General features: G+C 35.7%; 1 protein-coding gene across 15 annotated transcripts in view; it reads right to left on the bottom strand.

Annotated features, from left to right (window-relative positions):
* Positions 1–2,213: 2,213 nt before the first annotated feature.
* The window catches only part of Robo2 (roundabout guidance receptor 2), a 523,875-nt gene continuing 500,955 nt past the window's right edge, over positions 2,214–25,133 (bottom strand). For 2 of the 15 annotated variants that reach the window (XM_076549107.1, XM_076549106.1), the window contains 6 exons: positions 23,704–23,909; positions 13,818–14,000; positions 11,460–11,633; positions 5,196–5,468; positions 3,350–3,541; positions 2,214–2,366 (listed from right to left, as the gene is read on the bottom strand). In XM_076549107.1, the coding sequence (XP_076405222.1) occupies positions 2,362–2,366; positions 3,350–3,541; positions 5,196–5,468; positions 11,460–11,633; positions 13,818–14,000; positions 23,704–23,909 (1,033 nt within the window). In that variant the 3' untranslated portion in view covers positions 2,214–2,361. Of the gene's footprint in view, positions 2,367–3,340; positions 3,542–5,195; positions 5,469–11,459; positions 11,634–13,817; positions 14,001–23,703; positions 23,910–25,133 lie in introns of all 15 variants that reach the window. The other 13 variants (XM_016002152.3, XM_016002149.3, XM_076549113.1 and 10 more) reach the window with 7 other exon arrangements.

A 25,133-nucleotide genomic window follows, 5' to 3' on the forward strand; every position in this document is an offset into this window, starting at 1 on the left:
AGGCAATCGGGAAGACATGGTGCTATAATCCCAAATCATTCTTCAAGTCATCATGTGTTCTGCAGATATTATTTCTTGTGACTTGGGTTGATAATAATCTGCAAATGTCAGTTACCATACATATGATATACTATTTTACACTAAACTATATTATTCATGAACATAAAGTGATAATCCAACTAAATATATTTCTTAAAAGGTCTTATGCATTTAAATAGAGGCCATGGAATAAGGAACTGTGTACGTGCAAAATTAAATTCATCGCATCTTGGAATTGAAAATAATTACATAATCCTTTTTGTTTTACACAGAAACTGTTCAACTTTTCCCATTTCCTTGTACCAGAGACATCAAATTTCAGTAAAACTCAGGCACGGATGCTAAAAAGTTGTTAAACGGTGTGTCAGAATTATTTGTCCCTTCAGTGAAGAAAGTTAACTTTATGGCACTAAGAAAATTTTGAGACCCATGTATAACATCACACTCTATGCTTTCCTGTGGTACAGTAGCCTTGGAACCATGTACTTATGTATTTTATATAATAAGGTCATAAAAGTTGGCATCTGAGCCAATAATACACAGTGTGTTGTGTCAATCAAAATGTCCCCTACTTGAAAATTGAATATTTTGACCATCACATTGAATATTTTTCAAGATACCATCTATTGAACATATCATAAGAAAAAAATAATACAAAATATTGTTTGGACTAGAATTTAAGATTGTGTAGCTAGCACATGGGAAAACGTCATCAGTGGTAAGTTCAGGAAGGCTATCATCTACTTGACTTACATACATGTACAGTAGCTAACATACATTTCAAAGTCACATTTATCTTGAGTATACATAATTGATGTCCAGAAACTCCTTGTTCTCAAGGTCGTTAAAACAAATGAGGCAGGACACTGTTATTAATGTCCACTTACAAGATTTGGTTTTATTTAAAAAGTGTATAAACATGCATTTTTCTCCCTTTGACTGTTCTTTCCAATTTACTCATTCAAAATGGGTCAAACAGATTTTCGTTGGTAGCCAATTTCTGAGAATGTACCAGAAAATATTTAGTCCAATATATCTACTAATTGTAAACTGAACATACTGTGAGCACTGCCTTTAAGCACTTACAACTTGGCTATACATTTGGTGGCATCAATTTCACTTTTTAATCAAAAGAAACACAAAATTGTATGTAGAATGCATTAGTTTTTTTTTTTTAAGTAATGAACTTAAGTGATGTGGCTACATCCTCTAGTATGTACTGTACATGTATTAGAAAGATGAGCAAGATATCGCAATATTCAAGAGTAGCCCGAGTATGCCCTAATAATAAGTTGCTTCTTTAACTATTTGTTAGATTCCTAGAATTCATTTTCTTTGTTTCCTTGGGGAACTTCATTTTATACTCTGACTTAATGAGTTGGAAAGATTAATTATGGTAATTCAAAAATGCTGTTTTTTAAAAGCTGTAATATAAATACAGATCTCTTCAAACAACCTTGATTTCATTTTGCTCATTGTAATTCTCAGTTGGTTCAATTACAATGGCAAGTAAAGTTGCTTCTAAATAAAATTTTAATTATATTTTTAAAGCAAGTTAGTACATCTTTGCTACCAGCATACTTTAACCCATATTCTGTGTAGACTTAAACTTCCTTCTTTTGACCCCTGCTTTTCTCAATACTAAAAGCCATCTTTCTGCTTCTTAAAATTGACTCAATATCCAATTTTTCAAGAAGACTTTGCCAACACCATCATTCCTTCAAATCTTCCTATTTCTACACCCCCAAATGAAAACCATCGCACAGGATTGGTTACACCAGCATTACCCAACCTAACTTACAGTACAGAAAACTCCCTTCACATTCAATCTTTTCTTCATGTCATGAGGAGTAGAGATTTGTGCTTATCACCAAATAAAATTGCAGTGCAAAATTTAAACATAAAAAGTTACACAATTAAAAGTTAATATATGGCACCACAGCCCATTAATTCACATATAGTACAACAGACCAATAAGAACAGACAATAATATGAACAGAGCTAAAAAGAGTGAGCTTGCATAGCAATGCAAAAAAGAAATTATATACAGAGGAAAATCCTTTTTTTCCTGGAGGGTGAGTTTGCGTTCTTTCTTTTTCTTATATACTCCTGACAAGAAAGAGTTAAGGTAGGTGGTGTAATTAAGAGGAGAACACAAGAAAATAACTGTGGGATATGTGTGGCTGTGTGTTTTTACATTGCATTTACAGTTTTGTTAATAGTACATAAATAAAGAAATTGTTCATTGCACTGTTAAATGTTATCACTTCCATGAGTTCAGACCTGATGGTCCTCAGAGCATCTTTGTATGTCCCCTCTCAGTTACTCTGAAAAACAAACAAACAAAAATCATAAATATAACGTTCTCATATGTTCAATGGTCTTCTATCCCGACTAGTGATAAAAATCAAAGCAATCAGAGAATAACAAAAGATTATTAGCTAAATATTGCATTTGTGAGTTAAAGTCACTTCCTTTGAAGATTGACAGGGGACAGGGAAGTACTGGGAAGCTTGCAGATTTGTGATGCACATGGAGGTTTTCTTGCAGTACTTATCAGATTACAGATATCGTAAAGCAAGTTAAAAAACAATCCATGCATATGTGACATAACAGAAGCTATAAAGGAACCATGATAACAAACTTGGAATTAGCTGGTATAGTAACCCAGATTCCTACTTCGCAGTTTTGTCAGGTTTTGCTTGCATCACAGGGTGAACTATCTCCCAACACTGATGCAAAACTACCAAGAAACCCACATTTCACCCGAGGAAGAAGTCAGTTTAGAAAGAATTTATGTTCTTTTTATTTTTAAGAATAAAATAAAGACCAACTCAAGTAACGGGAACTGCTAAAAAGGTTCATGAAAGCTACCAAGAGGAGTAAGATCATCTCAGTGCCCCAAAGTAGACGTGACATTCAGCTCCCATCACAATAAACAAACACAATATCAAGCGGGAAATTTGCTTTCTTTCCTTTATTGTACTCCAAATTGTACTCAAAAAAGGTAAAGCAGCCCCTGCCAAGTGGATTTTATTTAACTTGTAAGTATTAGGATTAATTATTGACATACAGTTTAAATAAACTTGAAATATCAATGAAATGTTTGCATCACTGACTACTGTAAACAGTTGTCCTTGAACTTATGGCCAATCCTGAATGAAATAACAGAATTTGGTTGTTTTTTTTATTTAGCAGAGGAAATTTTCCATCATTCAGAAATTTGTTTAATGTAGTGATTCCATCAGGCCAATATTCTTCCTGGATTATGATGGCCTTTAAAATAACCCCAATGACTTACACAATTCACCTGTAAACTGTCCTTGACTATTTGAGCCCACATATCCAATGTCCAGAAGGTCACTGGCATTCCGCTGGTGGCCGCCCCTCAATACTTCAGCCTTCCGAGGGCCAGTAGACCCTTTAGAGGAAGATGTTCCCGAAGAGCTGTGTCCACCTGGAGATGGGAAGCTGGGCTTGCTGTAAGGGACCAAGGACTCCTCTAAAAAAGGCAACAAAGCATAAGAGACCATGCTGAACTATTAGATGGGGGCCAAACACAAACCCAATCATTTTTTCATTCTTGAGCAAAATTAAAATTACGAAGTTTAATCAGTCCCAGATATTAAAGGTATTTCCACATGCAGGCAACATTTCCTACAACAGACACTGAGAGGGATTAAATTAAAAGATCTTGGGATAAGTTCAGAACAGTGTTTTCAAGGTTTAAATTCATTGTAATAGAGCATTGCTTAAAGGAGCCATTGTTTTGCTTAACAAAAATGATATCTGAGAACAATTTCTGGAGTTCAGTGAAGCTCAATTTAATTTTTCCCAGTAAGACTGAAAGAAGATGGGTTTTGTTTTAGTTTAAATTATGGCAATATTCTCTCAATCAGTTGAGAAATAGAACTATGTATTAGTTTCTTAAACAAGCATCTTAAATTTGTGTTTATTTCTTGAGCCAGAAATCCATTGTTTGAAAGGTTCTGTGTTTCATTAAAAGAGAACAAAACATTAATTATAATATATTAATGTTCTTTTTAGATATTGACTCTCCAAAAATAAATTAGGTGTTACAATCAATATGTTGATTCTTAGAACTCCTCTTCTCATTATTCCAATCATTTCCCATTCCTTCCAATCCCACTGTTGTTTCTTCTAGTTTTCTGGGTGTATGTCATTATTAAGTGAATGAAAACTGCTGGCTGAATTTACCAGTTCACCTCCTTAGCTAGTCTCTAATAAGAAGGGGCAGGTAGTATTTCTTTTACAGCTGGTAACCTTCTAAAATGTTTCATTAAATCTAAATATTGCAATTGTCATTTTCTGGCCCTTTCATCAAAGAACTTTCCAAGACTTGAGCATCACATGATGACAAAATGTAATTATGGAAAATGCATGGGCAAACACATATTAGACAAGACTGAGTATAAATTAATACTGATTAGATAAAGGAATGCTTTTTTTTGAAGTGTGTGTTTGTGTGTTCATTCCTAGTAGATACTAAGCAATAGTGGATGCTCCCCCCAAACATATATTTGTGTTACAGATTTACCTCCCCAAATAATATCCAAGCAGAAATTATGAGGTTTATGATGTGTGAAACTTTCAGAAATTTTTTTCTCATAAGCAAGAACTCTTCCCATCCAGATATTAACACTGAACTTCAATTAGTCTGTTGGAGAGTGTATGAGTTTGGTTCCACCTTTTCTAACTTTATGATACCTGATGGGGCATCTACTTGCAGTGCTGTGGGCTGAGTTTAATCTCCATTTTGAAACATGAGCTCCCTCTCAAATGAATGGCCACTTCAATCAATCAGTTGAAGGCAGAGATGAAGTTGACCCAAAAAAAGAAATTTAGTGTTCTTAAAACTCCTCACTATAGACATTAAAGGATATCAACATCAAACTATTTTCTGAGCTCTCCAGATGAAACCTGGAGTTTTCTAAGTTCAAAGACCTTATACAGGGTCAGCTTGTGGAATATGCCCCACTGAGTGGGTGCTGTTAAGCTCTGCTGAAGAACCAGTTTGAACAGATTTAAGGCAAATGTGTTCCAGATGCTTTAACAATTGCCATTCCTAAAATACCTGGTTGGGGTGGGGGGAGACTGGTAACAGTCACACTTTCTTGGGACTGTGCAGCACACACCTGATCCAACCCCTTGTTTGTGTGGGGCTTTCCGTGTGTCTTCTTGGCGGTCTGTAGAGTTTATCCAGTCCTGGGTTGGACGCTGCCACTCTAGGGCGGTCTTAGCTGGACAATCCAGTGAGCTCTTTGTGTCTTCTAAGTTGGCGGCCTGTTGTCTCTCTAGGGAGCTTCCTTTTCTCTCTGTTGAATTTTCCACGTGACCAGAATGCTGGCTCAGGCCTATCTGCTGTCTTAAACCCTGACTTGGTGGGGGATCTGGTGCTGGGGGAAGATCTAAAAATTTTGAATAATGTTTAGAATGAACTATGATTTAATGAAAAATACAAGTTTAAGTTGAAAAACTGAAAAAAAAAATCCAAAAACAAAAACCCCTTGCCCTCTTATAAGTATTACTCATGCAAAGATATTTATGGAAAATAAAAGTCAATTAATGGCTATTCAAAATGCATGCTATTGATCTGTCTTCGATCTTCTTGCCATAGCATCTTCAAGATAAAAATTGATCCTTTTCATCTTTTCATCAACTCATTCATGTGTTCAACAGGGAACATATTTTCAACAACATACTATGGGCTAACATTCAAGTCAAAGGATGGTTTGTGGTTTACATTCAATTTCCCTCTCTTCAAGACAGAAATACTATGAGGGAAAAATCACTATAGATTCTAGCAGCTGTCCTCCTAAAAGTTCCTGAGCAAAACAAAAGCTCTTTGAATAAACTCCACTGGAAAGATCATGCTCCAGAAGTTAGGGACCACAGGCTGTATCATATGCAGCCTAGGATTGCCTCTGAGCACGTGTGTGCCATGTTGAGCAACAGTCAAGGGGTTAAACTAACTTTATTAAATGCAATTAACATTCTGCCTGACAACTGATCCTGTCTGTTCGTTTCATGAGTTAGCTAATGAGTTACAACTAATACACTCTAATCTTCTTCCCTTGTATTAATTTTAATAAGTAATAACCGATGTTCAGAGCACAGATTGAATATGCTAAATGGTGAGTAGGGTAGACAATGTATTGTAGAAATTAGAGATGGAGTGGAAAAGATAAGTTTTTGAAAGAACTTTTTAGAGGAGTTTGGATATGCCCAGGGTTGTTTGACTATACACTGAAAGAGCTTTTAAAATTAAACTTTGGAAATGAAGAAAAACTAAAAGTTGAGTATGAGCTAATTTTTCATTTTCCTTTGCTAGCTCTTCAGATTTTTATCTTTATATTTTGAATGTTTTCAATTATAAAATTACATTTCTTTTTATATCTTTCTAATATTATGTCTGAAATGACATGATTAAGAATTTTGAAATCTTTTTTTTTTTTTTTTTTTTTTGGTTTTTCGAGACAGGGTTTCTCTGTGTAGCTTTGCGTCTTTCCTGGAACTCACTTGGTAGCCCAGGCTGGCCCCGAACTCACAGAGATCTGCCTGGCTCTGCCTCCCGAGTGCTGGGATTAAAGGCATGTGCCACCACTGCCCGGCAAGAATTTTGAAATCTTTTAAACATTCATTTGTATCTGGATCTTCCTATTTTTCTATTGTAAATTTCTTGGCTCAACCTAAGATTAGGCAATTATGTTGCTTATTTATAAAACTTATATATCATACAATATACAGTTATTACATGAATAAATGATATTTCACTTAGTATGGGCCATTATTTTTCATTCCTTCTTTTTCATAAATACAGTTTTGCTTCTAATGATACTTTATGAAATCAGAATGGTAAAACCAAATGCCTATACACAAGAAGCCACCTCTCTTAAAAAGTGCTCTAGTGTCTATTCTAAGGCCTTCTTTAAAAGCTTTACTCTGTTTTATGAGAGTAAAAAAAAAAACTGTAGTATCTTCCATTGGAAAAATAATAATGGTTTGTTGAGCATTTGTTCTTGAGGTTTGAAGCTTAAGTAGCATTCTCAGCTCTCATGAATGTCTTCATGTCAGATTACAAGCTACTAGTAATTAATGAGAAAAGGGATGCTGTCTGGGTGAATAGGATTGAATTTTGAACATTTATTCCAAAATGAAGAGCTAATGCACTATCTGTTTGCATGATAAACTAATGAGTTTTGTGTTTCCTTTACATTCAATACTAGCTTCCTTTGCTGTGTGTTATTATGAATGCAAATTAATTATTTCATTTGAGTTATTAGACTTAGTCTGTCACTGAGGGGAAAGGATTGTATTGGCTTCTAAAATAACATATCTTGTCATTGATTTTTATTCTCCATCTGAGCTGTTTAATTTCTAAAATGGCCAAAATGGCATTTGCTTATGGCAGCTAAAATTCTGATGCCTATTTAATTTGACTTGAAATTATAGAGCTTTGTAATTATATAATATCCTTGGAGATTTTATCTTCTAAGAATAAAGGACATTGCATGCACATTGAAATAAACTGGAAAGAGATGGAATTACAGATGATTGTGGAAAAAATAAAGGTATATAATACAATACATTTACTTAAATTAAATTCATTATTCAATTCTTTGTGGAATTATTTCAAGTAAGTCAATTCACTAGAGTATCTCGCTGGCCCACTGTGGGTTAGCTATTGTCAAGCAATGACAGTCCAATGACATAGGTACCTTATTATTCTCATTTATTTTTCAGGTAAATGGATGGGGGTGGAACACAAAGAAATCAAGCATCTCCAGCCTAAATCTCTCTTTTCATAAGATCCAACTCGTGAAATTGCGTTCATAGGGTACAGCTCAGCTCAGATGTCTGCAAAGTACTTCAAACTTAATACTTCAACACAGCTTTGCATCATCCAAACTAAAGACATAGGTTTCTGCTACTGTGTCTCTCCTCTCAGTTACAGTTCCATTCTGCTCATTCCCCCAAACCATGAAATAGTCTTTGAATCCCCCTCTACTCAAAATGGTGGCCTATATTAGTTTACATTTACAAATCCCATTAGTTCCATCTCCAGCATCTTACCTTTCTTATTGCTTTCACTGATCTCATCTTGGCATGAACCACCCTTAGTTACTGCTTCTATGATCTCTAATTATCTCTAGTTTTACACTTTTGGGCCTTTTAATTCTTTGCTATACAAAATTTAGACTAAATTTTTTAATATTAAAATATATATTATATTTTAATATTAAAAACATAAAATTATGCCACCATCTTATCTTAAATATATAAACATGTATTTATGGGGACACACACACACACACACACACACACTCACAAAACCTTCCAGGAATTTCCCATTTAAAATACTATAAAAATCCATGAAAGCTCCTAAGCAAACAGGTTCTTAAACATTGCCCCTTGCTTGTGTGCCTGGCATCAAATTCTTTCTTATTTGCTCCAGTTATGCTTCTTGCCTTCCTTAAATATATAATCAAATATGCACCAGGATTTCAATTGCTGTATCAGCTTCTAAGGAGGACCTTTCCTTGAATATAAGCATTGTTCTTTTCCTCATATTATTCCTGTCTTTTCTCATATGTCAAGCTGTTGTTGAGGCTTTCCCCCTATATTAAAATACTTCCCCCTAAAAACTTTACAATTTCCTGTTGTTTTTTTCTCCATGGCAACAGCCACCATTTGCACACTTCATACATTTATATTCGTCTGACCCTCTGTTTGTTTGTTTTACTAGATATAAGGTGCAGGAGATTAAGGAATCATATCTATAATATATGCTCACTAAATGTTTAAGTGGAGGGGCTAATGAGCTCATATATATGCAGAAAGCCATATTGTGGCAGATACAGGGAAGAACTCTTTTTCTTAACTGGGAATTGAAGACTAGGGGAAAGACAGAACAGTTTGAGAGAAAATAATCTCAGGAGAACACATTGATGGGGAACCAACCATCTACCATCTTTGGTCCAGAATTGGTCAGGATATTTCCTTCAAGGGAGAGAAGACTTATATGCAACAACCCTTGCTTAGAAGAGACATTCCACAAGAGAAACAAGCATGTCCATAACTGTGTATGGGCTTTACATAGCCTTTGGGAGAGAAATTGACATTCCTTATTATTCCAAATTCCTCTCACTGGACCCAGAGAAAATGACTTCCTTTCCTCAGAAGGTAATTTGACACAGGGAGACAGCAATCTTGACAATGACATATGAAAAGTGGGATGTGCCGCTTGCTATTAGGACATTCTACTATCAACAACAATCTGTCATTCTATCTTCAAAATCCACAAAGTCCAATTCTAAAATTGGTATTACTGAAGACTGGAGAGATGGGTGAGTGGGTAATATGCCTGCTCTGTATGAAGAGTTTATTTCAGTCCTCCAGTATCCACATTAAAAAAAAAAAAAAGCCAGTGCTGGGGAGGAACAGACAAGAGTATCCTTGGAGCTTGCTATCCAACCAGTATGGACAAGGTTTGAACTCCAAAAACAGTGAAATGCCCTATCTCTAAAAGAAAAAAACAAAGTTGTTTAAAAAGATATTCTACTTTAAACATGCATGAGGCAAACTCACAGCCCTCAAAATATACACATGAACACACACACACACACACACACACACAGTGAGAGATAGATAGATAGATAGATAGATAGATAGATAGATAGATAGATAATATCTCAATCTCTCCAAATCCTAAAGCCTATGTAACTGTTTAAAGGAAAGTCACTTGACCTCGAAAGATAACTGTGCCAATGAGAATAAGATTGTTATTGTGCTAAGATGCTGAAGGTTAAATATTTGAGAAAACAGCCAACAATAATTACCTCAATTTATATGCTCATAAAGACTATTATAAAATCTGTAATTCAAAAGTTTCAGTGTGAAACGCTATATAGTAAATGCTACTAAGCAATGACCTTCTGCAACAGAATGATTTGATGAGAAATACTTATGAATTTTGGGATTTAAAATGAGCATATAAGTGAGAGAAGTTCATATGTTGAGAGAATGAGATCAATGTGACACACAAAGTGATCAACAAATCCCCAGAGAATCTGAAGCAGAAAGGAAATGGTCATTGTTTTTTTGTTTGTGCATCGTGGGAAAGCAAATCACACACGTGTGAATACAACTGTGTTCTTAACTTTCATATTCCATCATAACACTTTCCAAAGAAACACAGGAGGCATTGAAACAAACATGTTTGGTGTTCTAAGTCTTAGCGTGATGAGATTCAAAGAAAGTATATTGGTGGCTGCCGGTTTCCTTGCCCACAAAAATAAAGAACAAAACCATTATTCTTTTCAGGCTAAGGTTTAACCCTGTACTCGTAAGTCTGAGGACTAACGACTGGGTCTGGTTAGTGTGGGATAACCAATCTAAGGCTTCATGTTCATGCTAGGCAAGCATTCTACAAACTGAGCCATCCCACAGTTACATTTTAAAATTTATTTTTCGGTAGGTAAACTCACTCAACAAGGAGTAGATTTAGAACATAAAATCCATGCTCTACAAAGCCAAAAGTATTTACTATTTACACATTAACAGAAAAACAAAACAACACAAATATTGAGCCTTTATTATGGGTGGAATCATTATCCTCTAAAATTCATATATTGAAGTTAATCCTATTATTTGTTGGTATGGTATTAAGAACTGAGACCTCTGTGAGGTCATTAGATATGTAGTTGGCTCAGGGCCCTTATCAAAAACACCAGAGAGACCCCTTCTTCCAAGTGAGGTAACATTGACAAGGCATTATCTACAACCATAAAAGAGTCTCTCAACTGGCACCAACAGTTGGACCTTCCAGACTTCCAGTCTGAGAAACAAATTTCCATTTTTCATCTTTTCTACTGTTTATGAGACTGTGATCACATACTTCAGCACCACCAACAAAGAAAGTCTTCATATCCATGGCCTATGGCTGCCTTCTAGTCCTGAAACTGATGAACCCCAAACCTTAGAAAATCACTCCACAGACTGATCTAAAGGAAAAGGAGCCCCCAAAGAGACAAATGTGGGGTTGTAAGTGTCCTGATGCATTAGCAATGTACATGCTGCTAACAGTTTCCTTCCTACACTTAAAAATGAGATGCTGGAAATTTCCAGAAGAGCTGAAAGTTTGGAAAGTAGCATTCTAGATCTTTCTTGAGGCATAAAAGTAATACTACTACTACTACTACTACTACTACTACTAATAATAATAATAATAATAAATTCCACATGATTGCAAAAGAGTGTGTTTTATTTAAACATGGCCTGTTGCCAAATGGTTCCTATAGTGCCAACGCCCAAGTTACAACAACTTCTTTATTGAACGTTAATGATAACACTGAGCATACTTCTTCATGAGGAGATGAAAGTTAAGACAAGAAACCTACCATCTGGCATCCCTTCTCTCCGATGAGGTAACACTGGCTGTGTGTCCATCCGCCCTCCCTTATGTTTTTTGGTGGGCCGAGGCCGCTGGCTTGGATTCAGGGCAGCGCTGGTGTTACTGTCGGTAGAAAATGGACTGGTGGGCCGCGGCCTTTGAGAAGAGGTAAAGGCTTTTCCTGAAATGAAAACCAAGGGAGTGGACATAGAGAACTCTACTATAACACACTCTATTTTTGTCTTGCCTTGTGTCTCTGCTCTTACTAGACTACCTAGTGAATGTACCTACAGATTTTCAAAGACACAAAACCCACAACTTATCTGCACAAGATGCATGAACTGCTGCTTATAATTCATCTGATTGTTAATAAGCTAAAAACCCTACCCAACAAAAACACATTTCAAGCAAATGAACCTGAAATAAATCCACCAACGAAAAGCTTCACATTGCTTGATCATAGTTTTATGTAATCTTAACAATCTTCATAATATTTCCCAAAAACTGCATGCCACATTTACTTCTCAAAATGAGAAAGAGGGTTTTTTTTTAATTAATTGTCTACTGTTTTATTTGATTAGTCATGTTTTACTCTTAGCATCTTAAACACTGTCTTAGAATTACAATTGAAGATTTACATGAAGGGTCTGTTGAGATGCATGTGCAACCTTACCACTTAATGTTCATACACAATGACTTCTACCTCTTTTAGCAGAATTAAATAAGATCAATGTAGAAGCTAGCAAGTTATAGTCTTGGTGTCTATCCAAAATGTGATAGGTGTATTTTGAGCATATTATTATATCTAAACAGACCCTACACTTTAATTTTTTAAATGAATTGCACTATTTTATTTTTGATAGTTTAGAATATATGAATGCAATTTTTCTGGGAAAAAGGTCAGCTAATATATTTTCTACAACAAATTATTTTAGTAGTAAGTATATTATGTAAGAGAGGACTGGTTTATGTGCACATATTTATTCTCTTGTGCATATTTTCACTTTTACAAAATTATCATGTATAGTTGCACTGTTCTAAGTCATTGTGACTTGATATTGCTTAATGCTTTATTAGCGATTAGCATACATGCTGCTAGTGCACTTATGCCTTCTAATTTATTAGCTCCCTTGCACCTTCTCTCTTCTCTGCCTATAACAAATGCCACAAAAAGCACTCAGGCAACATAAAGATTCTGACTTACGTCTTATGAAGCAAGAAAATCCAAATAACAGTTATATTGCAACATATTTTAGTTTGGATGCTATATAAAAATAAACCTTTGCAATGCCTGAGAAATTCTCCCATTTTGTTTGAAGAATGCTTAATGCACACTTGAAAGAAATATTGATGGTAAAACTTAAAGATAATGTCCAAGACATAATTTTATGACCTGAAAGTATAGCACAGGTTCAAAGTAATTTTTCTTTACTATTTGAGCACCATTAAATTTAAGAGTGCATTTGATATTTCTTGAGTTTATTTTGTTAAGGCAACAGAGTAAATGCACATATTATATTCCTAGTATGCAGCTTAGAAGCATATATATGTGTATAAGGGCTGTTTTTTTAAAAAAAAAAAAACCTCATGGTTACATGGTTACAAATTACTGATAAATTACTAGAATTAATCTTACATAACTCCTCCCCTCCCTACCCCACCCCCACATGAAACACACCTTATATAATTATATAATTTGACTTTGATGCTATTATTTATTGCTCTTTAAAATCAAAAAGAATTTTCTTAAAAGAGCGATACACATGAACATATTATCTTATTGAACTCACAAATGCATTGGGTGTATCTTTAGTTAGCATCCTCTAAAACAAATAATAAATTACTGTATTAAAATCTTAGTCAAACAATTAGGACCATCAGCCAAGTGAACTGTTAGATAGTAGTCTTAGACCCTTCACCCCATGCTGAGGAAGCCTTCCCAGAAAGTGCCTCTGTAGAAGGAAATGGGGCAAGGTAACGTAGTGGAGATAAAAGCGGAATAATTTTAATCACCAGGTTTGTTATTGATTTTGTGAGGACTTTGCAATGTGTGAGTTACTGAAAGTTTAATGACAATCTTAGTTTTGGCTTTGTTGTAATACAAAAAGGAAGCACACTGCAATTAGCCAGCAGAGCCGTTAAGAGAAAGGATGGATGAGATGCAACGTAGTGAGTAGGAGCTTATTTCTGGCTCTGCAATATTAGCATCAAAGGAGAATTCTGGTAACATAGCATCCATCCAACTGTGTTCATGCATATTTTAAAAAGCCCGTGGTTAGATTCACTGAGAAGAACAGAAGGAAAGGTCAGTGTCCAGAGGACAGGATTCTCTCATGCAAAGAGTGTTGACTTGGAGTCTACCAACCTGTTCTTGTAAGACTGGTTCCATCCAGCCTAAAACCAGCTTTATCTGCTGCTGCCACCAAGGCTTGTGCAAAGCTGACGCTGGCAAAGATGGAGCCATCTGAGGAGCTACCTACACTAGATCTATGACTAGAAAAGTTACGATCCTCATCAGATGCAGAGCCCCATCCATTTACCATTGAACCTAAAAACAAATGTAGTGGTCCAGTAAGTTGGATATATCAAATAGGTCATCTGCTGTAACACAGTGTATAACGAGCAAGTTGGCTATATCATTTCCTCACCACTTCTTTAAAGATTCATTGTGAGTTCTTCACCCCCACTATCATCCATGTCTCCCACATTCTAAGCACCGATGAATGCAGGTCATTTAAAATCTGTATCTGTTTGTAGCCCATTGACAAAACACATTCAAATAGGTTCAATGCTTCCACTGATTAAATTATCACGTGATAATTTCTTCATAAGGATTGCTATGTATATTTAACTTCCTATGCATCAAGAAAGAGCAGTCTGACTGAGGCAATCGCGACAGAAGGAACAGGTTGAGAAAAGTAGTGTGAATATAATTTAAAGTTAGTTCAGACTCCATCATCTAGAGCAAGAACTTAAAATAAAAGTTACCCCTAAAAATAATAAAAACTCATACACAGAGTATCTACACAATATCAAATATAGAACATAAGGAAAATTATGTTTCACTGAATTTCTATTTATGACAATGTTTGTTATGTATTCTTTAATTTTTAATTATCTTAATAACTCCAGTTTCTTTTGAATGCTAATAGTTCCTTTAAAAAATAATCATAAGAATGTTATGAACATTAGCGTTGGCTTTTCTGCAAAATAAAACACAGTGTTGGTGGAAAAAATGCAACTTTATGTGTTAATAATATTAAGTACTTTGAAGATACTACAAGTAACATTTTCTTAAGGTTTTAGAAAAAAAAAGTCAGTTTTCATTTTTTTCCTCAAATAAAATCACAGTGGGAATTTAGCCAACTATTTACTGTAATTAATATGATATTTATTTAAGTTGTTATACAATTAGTTCATAACACAATAAACTACCAAGTAGTGCTTACCCTAATATATTTAGAAAGAAACACAAACGTGTTTATAAAATCCATGTTAGGTTTTCTAGTGGACATAATGATATTTATAACAAATTGGTGAAACCTAATATTGTAGTGTTTTTCTTTTTTCTCCTCTTTTCAGGACAATAGTGTAGTTAAGAGCTTGAAATACCTGAATTGTTAATGAAAGGGCCAGCGACAGAGCACACACCCATTTTCAACAGAGAGAAAACAGAATTGGAAAGGTGTAAAATAATCTGAGAAGTTAAAATAGTGTTAGGTGAAGCAAAGTAAGACACCTTGGGCAAAAGCACCCAGACATACTGGTTACAGTCCAAGCAAATCCCCTGCCACAGGCCACTGTAAGGAAGCTAAAATAACACCAGCAACTCCGCCTCCTCTGAAAGATTCATTTCTGAGTAGAGGATCATTGTCAAGGATCATTAGGCCACAAGCAAAGAAGGAACTATGCAAAGGACTGTGTGGTGTAATGCCTTAGGAGATAAGGAAAAAATTCCATAGTTGGTCAGTGAGGGGTCACCAAAGACTGTGGAATCACAGCTGAGAGTAGGCTTATGGAATCTGAGACCTCACATCTGTCCCTTCCTGAAGCTATTGCTTTCACTGTCAAAGTAGGCATGACCTTATTCTCTCACTCATATTTCAACTTTTAACTCTTTCCAACTTGTTTCTTTCTGGTGCCTCCTGCTTTCCTTATGGTTGTCTAAACTGTCTTTCTCAAGAACTTACCCACTTTGATGTCTCGGTTGAAAGATCTCTAAACTACCTACATCACAGCCATGTCCTTACTAGGCTTCTGAGTCACTGGGTCCTTTTAACATGGAGTCCTTGCCTATCTCTGCAATGTCTGTAATCCCACATTTCATCCCGCCACTTAAGGATACCTCAGCATTGCTGTACACCTCTATTTTCCAGTGTCTAAGTGAAACACTAGCCCTTGGGTGACTTGATTCTGTTTCATCTTCAGGCTTGTATTAGAATCAGTCCTAGCTCCTTGGTTGCCTAAGTACCATGCATATAAGTGCACATTGGTGCCTCCCTTGATTGTTGCTGTTGCATAGACATTCACTAGGAAGCAGAGTTTTAGAGATAAAGAAATACCTGTTATTCATTCCCATATATGTTATACAGAGATATTGAAGATCAGAAATTCAATAAAGATGGACATATTGCATAAAATGCATTTGGCATTTTCATTCTTCATGGTAAATTCCATGTGTGAGTCAATGTGATGTATAATGTCATTTTTTGTTTGTTTGTTTGTTTGTTTCTCAAGACAGGGTTTTTCTGTGTAGCCCTGGTTATCCTGGAACTTGCTCTGTAGAACAGTCTGGCCTCAAACTCAACTCTACCTGCTTTTGCCTCCCAAGTGCTGGGGTTAAAGGCATGAACAACTGCCCAGCTAATGTCTTAGCAATTACTTTATTTTACTTGCAAAAGAAGTCTCGATAAGCATTTCTAGAAAATTTAGTATATTAATGTTTTCTAAATAAAATATTAGTGAATTCTTGTTGATTATTTAGAGACATGGAAAATAATATGTAATTGTCTAAAATAGCAACACAAAATGGTAACATATATGATTTTAATTACATAACAGCATGTATATTATGTAATAAGATGCATCTTATACATTCATATATACATACATATATGTGTTGGTTATGCTTTGCTACCTTATGATAGTGGTAATTATGGTGTTTTTAATTAATGTAAAATGATAAATTTACTTCAAGTCACAATATTTTTTGACTGTGACTTAGATTCATACATATTAATACATTTTTGTCTGGCATTTTGTTTTCCAAATCTTTTCCCCAATATAAGCAACCCAAACTACTTGTGTCTGCTGTGTTTATGTCTGTTCTATGATTCTACAACTGGGTCTCAGATACTCTAAAAAGCAGAGGGGAGAGTCCCATGTCACAGCAGCATTACTAGTGGCATTCTGGCTAGCCTCCTAATAGAAAGTCAACCCTTTGCTTTCCTCCAAAAAGACCCTGGTTTGTTTCTTCAGAGCAGTGAGTCCTCCATGTGAATTTGCATGCCTATATCTGCCACACCCTAAAAACATAGACTGCCTTTAACCTCCCCCATTTCCCCACAAAGTTCTTCCTTGATATATCCCTCCCTTTCTCTGGAAAGAGTGAGTAGCAGAACAACAGGGCTCCCCATGGTTCTCAGACAGCAGAGAGACACTGGAGCTGATGGGTCTGCATAGATGACTTCAGAGTGAAGAGATATACACCATGGACATGCCCCCTCATTAGGCCTTGAGAAACCTGATGATACAAAATGAAGTCTATGGAAGACAGTTTGTTGTCTTTGCCCCTTGACAATGTAGAAAAAGGAGCATAAAGCCTAGAAAAGTAAGACTTTCCCATCATACCTTTTCTCTAAAAAACACTACGCTGGACCAGGGGTAAGATCAATAATACGGATATGCATGGGTGGGGCTTCAATCACACTGTGTGTTATAATTTTTTCCATGGAATTCTGAAAATGTATTTGTTAGGTATTGGTTTTGAGCCTCAGTGGCTACTTTTTTCCCTTAGATATAATCATTAAGCAATTATTTACTTAAATAATTGCAAAGGGAAAAAGGTCTGTGTGTGTGTATATGTGTGTACATGAGAGAGAAACAGGGATAGAGACAGAGATACAGACAGAGATTAAAAGAAAAGCATTAAGCCAGGCAGTGGTGGTGCATGCCTTTAATCCCAGTACTTAGGAGGCAGAGGGAGGCAGATCTCTGTGAGTTCCAGGCTAGCCTGGTCTACAAAGTGAGTTTCAGGAAAGGCTCAAAGCTACACTGAGAAACCCTGTCTCGAAAAACCAAAAAAAAAAAGAAAGAAAGAAAGAAAGAAAGAAAGAAAGAAAGAAAGAAAGAAAGAAAGAAAGAAAGAAAGAAAGAAAGAAAGAAAGAAAAGGAAGGAAGAAAGAAAGAAAGAGAGAGAGAGAGAAAAGAAAAAACATTAATTGGTAGACTAAAGAGTTTGCCATTTTTATAACTGTGTCTTTTATATCTATGGACACAAGTGTGAAAATTAGAGATTACCAGGTAAGAAGAACTTGGCTGAAGAATCTTTATAAATTGTAAGCAATATATACTCCTCTGACACATTATAGTCACAAATATAATCAATACATATTTAAGCATTTAATGAAAAATGAATTTATGCCATAAAGCCAAATTTATTAGTGTTTACAGCTTCAATCTTTCCAAACTCTTCTGCATAAAAACCATGAAAGGCCAGGGGAAAAAAATGAAATTAATTCAGGCTGATGAAGAAGAATCTCACATAGGACATTAAGTTGCTTAAATGTTACTGAGCATAAAATGCCATGATAAAGTGGCATCTTGCTGTGTCTCTATTACATCTTCAGCACTAAAATTAATTTATGATCAGTCGTCAATTCATTTACATGTCAATTTATGCTAAATCCTTCCTTGCTGACAAATGCTTATCCTTAGATCCATTAAGCTGGAGTCAAGTCTGTGCTCTCTAATCCGACCCTGCTAATTGGTGCATTACCATTTTTATGAGCTACAAAAACTTATGGCCACCCATTTTTTGAGCCAATATTTAATCCAGGAACTCTATTAGATAGCAGGGCTTATCTAACTACTTGCTAAGTCAAATTTTCTGCTATAATTGTCTTTGGTCAAATTATTCCAAATATTGACATTTTCTAGATATAGAAAAAAATAGGAAGATATGTGGAAAATGCTTCTGATACTCTAAGATTTGGATGTGCAACAAATCTACCTCTTCTCCAGGTATGTGAATATTTGTGTGTGTGTGTGTGTGTGTGTGTGTGTGTGTGTGTGTGTGTGTGTGTGTGTGTGTAACATACAGGAAAACCAAAAGGAATAATTAGGTAGTTCTTTCCTTAGGTTGCATAACATCTGTTAACTTGTTTCACTCAGATTAAAATCATATATATATATATATATATATATAAAACATCTACCCTTTCATCTGTCAAATTTTGGTGTCTAATTTGTCTTAAAGGTCCTAGAGCTGTTGAAGTAGCCTACAGCAATAAATTTGTCACTTGTATGATTTATCAGAAATGTTCCTTCATACTGAAAAAAAATTGTAAAGAATTTTTGCAGCAGAGGGAAAACCTCAGGCGAAATATTTTAATGGCCAACTTCTCCAAAACCGCGAGCAGCAAATTAGAGGTGGGGGGTGTCAAGTGCTGTGTTTTCACACTGATCTGGTAAGCAAGTTCTAGAAAACAAAAATTAAACTCTCCCAACACAAGAAAAGAAAGTGCCAGAATTTCCATTTAGTCACCCTGTGCACATGGGCTCCACCACTCAGGGCAGTCTCTATATCACTTAACAGCATTCATCATTGACCTTCATTCTGTCACCGGGCAGTTAGAACCTCAACTATATGTTAAAGACACCCCTTTCCATCCCTCTCCCCTTCTGCCTTTTATAATTTTCTTTTCGTGGTGGAATTAAATGCAGGAAATGCTTTGCCCTGCCTCCTACCATGCCTGTTGGAAAAGAAATGCTGAATTCTGACTCCCTCTGGTACCCTAACATGATGGGTTGATGTTTAGGTGGAAATCTCACTAGCTTATTTCTGAAAACAGAAGCTTTTCCGTGTTTCTTTCCCAACCTACAACAAGGACACACTGCAACACACAAAACTATTTTTGTCTTTGTGACAATCAAATAGATGTGCAGGAAAAGTTAGATGCACATATTACTAAAAAATGATAATTCCTTTAAAAATGCTGACAGATAAATGTTGATAGTTTGCTGTAATGGAATGTAGAACCAATTATGAGAAAAATAGATGTCACATCTGAAAACTCACATCATGATCTTGATCAAGTATGCACACAGTTAGGTTTAGTGTGTCCATATAACTTTATGTGGTTTCTTTTTTAGAATACGTATTTATCCACCTATATCTATACAGAAGAAAAATTCTCATGTTGGGTTACAAACCAGTCATCATTTTCTTATTATGTAAGATTATGTTCAGAGATAAATGTTAGGCACTCCCAAAGCAGGGGTGACAGTCATTTTAATGAGCATAAGACTGATTTTTGTATATATTTTTAACCATTTTAGGTAGATGAAGTGTTGTGATTTATCTGTGACCTGGTTTCCTTATTATAAAATTATAGCATCAGCAATCATACAGTCTTGAAGGTTAAGTGAACTACAACCTAGGGTAGATCCTGAGAACAGAGGGCAGGGCACATCTTTGAAGTTCCAGATACTCAGTACTCCAGACTTCCAAAACTCAGTCATCCATTCTTTTTCTGTCTTTGTGGTTCTTTCCTACCTATGATGATTCTTTATCTCTTTCCCTTATCTTTTGTTTATCTCTTGTTTCCTTGCTATGTTTTAGTGAAAAAATAAGTCTGCCTGTGGTAGTGCACACATTGAATTCTTGCATGCAAAAATCATCCTGGTCTATACATTAAGTTCCAAGACAACAGTGCTACATAGTAAGAACCTGTCTCAAGAAGAAAAAATAGTAGAAAATCATTCTTAAATCTATGGGCCATTCAAAAAGCAGCCACCTCTGTGCTTAGAAGAATGTTCTGCATTTTTTAGGGTGCTTTTTCTTCTTCATCTTCTTCATTATTATTATTATTATTACTATTACTATTATTGAATCTAAATTCCTGATCCAGTGTTTGTAAGTAAGGGACACAGAATAAATGCTTGTTTGGGCAATAATTATATGAAGCAATAGGTTTGTCAATATATGCTTTTCATTACCAAGTTTAGATAATTTGGAACCATTGATAATTTCTGCTCCAGACTTTTTTCTCAAATGAATGTTCATTTCAGAATTTAAGGAGCTCCACAGGTTATTCAATTGTTCTGAACATATTCTGAATTAATTAATGTACTTCTTTAAAAAGGAGAACTCTGGTTTTATAATAATTTTATTTATTTGTTTGTTTTTTAGGCATTTTGCCTGAATGTATGTCTGTGCACTATTTGGGCATTGTGCTTGCAAAAGGCTGAGGGTATATCATGATTAGAGTATACATGAACCTCAGGGAAAATCTCCAAAATGCATGCACGTTTGCAGCTTTCTCCCATGCACACCCCTCTGCTAGCTCCCAAAAGAATCTACACATATACATTCACATATTCTTTCTATATACTCACTCATTTTATACACTTGCATAAATTTATGTACTCACAATCTCTATATACATGGCTATGTACATTCTAATGTACACAGTCCCCCAATATATTGACCCACACTCCCAATGCATGCATACTCTCTACATGACTCACGTACTCTCCATATACACTCAAAATCTAATCTACATTCACATACATTTCATACTTCCACATTCAACTGTAGATGAAATTCTAAACAGTCTTCTTAAATAAGAAACATAGAGCCAAATACAGAGGTAATACCAAAGAGATCAGAGAGCCATGACTACCGTATCTTACCACCTCTCCGCCATCGCTTCCCCAGAGAGAGCTTCTTCCTGTCTGACTTGTGTTTTTATTGCCTTTATGTTCTGCTTTCTCATTGCCTCTAAGCCCAGCCACATGACTTTGTCATCACTGCCTGTCTATACAAACCTCCAGGTCTATATGGTTGGTACTAGGATTAAAGGCTCCTGTCACCACGCTTGGCTGTGTCCTTGACCACACAGAGACTCTGTCTGCCACGTGATTGGATTAAGGGTGTGTGCTACCACTGCTGGACTTCTGCTTAATGGCTATTTGACCTCTGATCTCCAGGCAACTTTATTTATTAACATGCAAATAAAATATCACATTTTATCACAAATAAAGTATCACGACATTCAACACAATAAATACACTCTATTATGCTCATATACAACTTTTGTCAAACACGTACTTGTGCTTGTATGTGCATGTATGCACACATACACACACACACATACACACACACACACACACACACACACACACACACACACACACACCCTAGAAGGTAAATTAAACTTCTGATTAAACTTTCTCCTCTGAGTTACAAGTACAAGAAAGGACAAAACAATAGAAGTTTTTATTTAGCTAGTGTAGTGAAAGGCATGTTACTCGGGAGATGGATTTTCATGGGACACGTTCACTATGGAGAAATACATATCTAGATGGCCCAAGTTTTTTATATAGGGAAACAATTAAGCAATGAAATTCAAGTATTGAAGGAAACTTTGTTTTCTTGGCAATGAAAGTTTTCTCTGGCATGAACATGGAATTAGTTCCAGGAGAAGTGCAGATTGTTCAACTATCTTCACCTAAAACTGCCTAACTAGCTCCTAGCAGTTGCGTATGTAAAGGGTAGAATGGGGTTCTGCTAACTTAGGGAGATACAGATTGTCTCTGGCATTATAACATTTAATAAGGAACTTCCGCAGCTAAAGTTGACTTTTGCCATTATTCTTGGAAATTTCATTGCATTCTTAATGGGAAACAGTGTGGTATTACTAGTAAAATATGCAAAGATATTCAGAATTTTGCCCTAAAGTAGATTATGCTAGAAATCCAGGCAAAGGGGCTTAACATAATAGTGTACTAATAAGTCAGGTCTCACAGCATTCAAAAATTTTAACTTTTGCTCTGTCCCCTTCAATTCAATCTATGTTTCCAATCCCAGGAATATATCTGTGGTTTTAAAATCTTAATTAGCTTTGTAAGGAGCTCAGTCTCCAGGCAAAGAGACAAACTGAAAATTAGATCCATGCCTCAGATGCCGAGAATCACAAAAAGGAAGGCGGAGGTTCTGATGTGTCCTCTGTACTATTGCATACCAAGGTCCACCAGTGCTTGCAGTTCTACCGGACAGCCCCAGTTCTGCAGATTGGTAAGATACCAGAGCTCAGAGAAGCCAGGGAGATTGATCAAAAGCATTTTAGGATGACAGGAGTCATTCAAGTGAACATAGATATGGGTGATCTGAGATGACTCAGCAGAAAGCAGAAATCAGAATTAGGTTTGGAGTAGCTATGTCCTCATTATCCAGTTTGGGGCATGTTTGTGAGTCAAGGGGTAGATAACTCAGGGAGAGAAAGACAGAAATTCAACTCTTGCTGCTTCCTTTGTGTGTATATGAGATTTCAATTGTATAATTTTAAATAATTGGAAATGGGCTGTTTCTCAGTTCAAGAGTCATCATAGCCATGTACCAACTGAAGCCTTTGCTTATTGAACAAGAAAAAAATGGGGAGGGGCTAAGCAATAAACAGTCAAAATAACTACACTTCTTGGCAGAGGACTGGTGATTAGATTCAGCAATGTGAAATGCATAAATGTATTGCTTATCTCACTATACATGTTTCCACTCCAAAAATAGTACCATGTGCAACCTAAGAGAGAGGCTCCTTCTGAAGACTTGCTTATTTTCATCAGTGAACGATTTTACAGAGTGAAATATCAAGAAGAATTTTTAAGATCTCATTCACTTTGTATGTTGCTCCCGATATACAAATTATATCATTTCGAAAAGGAAAGGTTTTTCATATAATAGACTTGGTTCCCTAGCAGAGTGAACTTTTCATGAAAGCCTGGGATATAATTGAGTTTTCTTTCATGTCTTTAAAGCTTTTTAAAATTCATGAATTTCCTTATCATTTTAGCAGCAAAGCCAAAGTATTTCTAAATCCTTTTTGAATTCGGTGTTTAACATTAACATATTTAAAATGTTACAAAAATAGATGGAGTGGAATACATCTTACATAAGGAAGCATTTGATTTGTGATACATTTTAATGTTGCAAATAGGTCACTTATTCTCTCTCATTCTATCCATTTTGTTACCTGTCACAGAGCTCTCTAGATTGTCCATACTGGATCCAGGTGTCTGGTCTAGTGCTCTGAGGGGCCTGGGGATGTCTATCGGTTCCTCTTCATCATCAGCATCCTCATCTGGAACATCTGTTTCCAAATCAGAAATCAAGGCTCCGGACACATAACCTAATGGTGGGACTGGGGGCTGTGGAGGTGGAGTATTGCTTTGAATGTGCCTGGAATTTAAATGGAAAGAAACGAAACACGAGAAGCAATTCATTAACATTCAACAAAATTGTAATTCATGTCAAATGGCAGGTTATGGTAACTCATACTGTCTTCCATATTTACTAATGCACAGCACTTTCTTTCACTTCACCAAAGATACTGGGATATGGATGCATGCCTTACCAATTAGTGTAAACTACAAAAGTTCTTGTTTGGATGTTTATAAGACAATACACAGATATGAAAATGTATACCAAGTATTTTTATATCAACAAATTATTCAAAAGAGAATAGAGAAATTTGTCACCAATCATTTCTACATGCTCCCCCTCCCCCAATAACCAAAGTTATTTGATTTCCAGGTGAGTTTTAACCTATGCAGCATGTTTGAAGGAAGTTTGTCAGGTGGGGGCCTGATTGCCCTGGCCCTGCCTCTGGCCCACTTCCTGTCCTGTGAGGATTGTTTTTGGTATGATTCCCATCACATCAGGCTGAACAGCTGTTCCATTATCCCAGTGTAGATTAGATATAAATATTTTGTGCTCTCTAGGTATTTGCAATGTATCTCAAGAACTAAGTCTTAAGTGGAGGGACTGAATTTATAACATAAGGCATGTTCCATAACTTCTTTTTGAAATGAGTGAAGAAGTCTAATCCCAACATTATAAAATTAATGGACCATGCAGGGCCATTTGTTGATTAGAAAATATTTAAGCAAAGCCTAAGTGACTTGGTTCTCATTTTATGATTAACACAATGTGGAACTGGATCCTGAGGTCCACTTGCTGTGCTGTGAGGTCATTAAATATTTCCTCCTAACATATAAAATGCTCAGTTTGAGGCAACTCATGATTATTTGTAACTGGCAACAAAGAGTGAATGTGTTCCAAGTCTGAACATTTTTTTTCTTGACTTCCTACGGAAGTATTCAAAAGGCCCCTCCCATGTAAGAGTCGTTGCACAATACATGTTGGTTTTTTTTTTTTTTTTTTTTTTTTTTTTTTTTTTTTTTTTTTGCCACTGGCTTTTGAAAAAGTTGAAGGATTGTTTCTGTTCTCATTTGCAATCTTTTGAGAAAATGTTTCCTCTTCTAAAATTTGCTTGATATTCCTCTGTGAATTGCATCTGTGAATTTACAAACAATTGTAAAATTAACAGTATTCTAAATCTTTCAATGATAAAAAGCCCAAGAATGTTAGCTCTGGACATCACTTCAATGTGGCCAGCTTTAA

This window comes from Peromyscus maniculatus, chromosome 12 (assembly GCF_049852395.1).
Source record: "Peromyscus maniculatus bairdii isolate BWxNUB_F1_BW_parent chromosome 12, HU_Pman_BW_mat_3.1, whole genome shotgun sequence".
NCBI classification, from domain to species: Eukaryota; Metazoa; Chordata; class Mammalia; order Rodentia; family Cricetidae; genus Peromyscus; species Peromyscus maniculatus.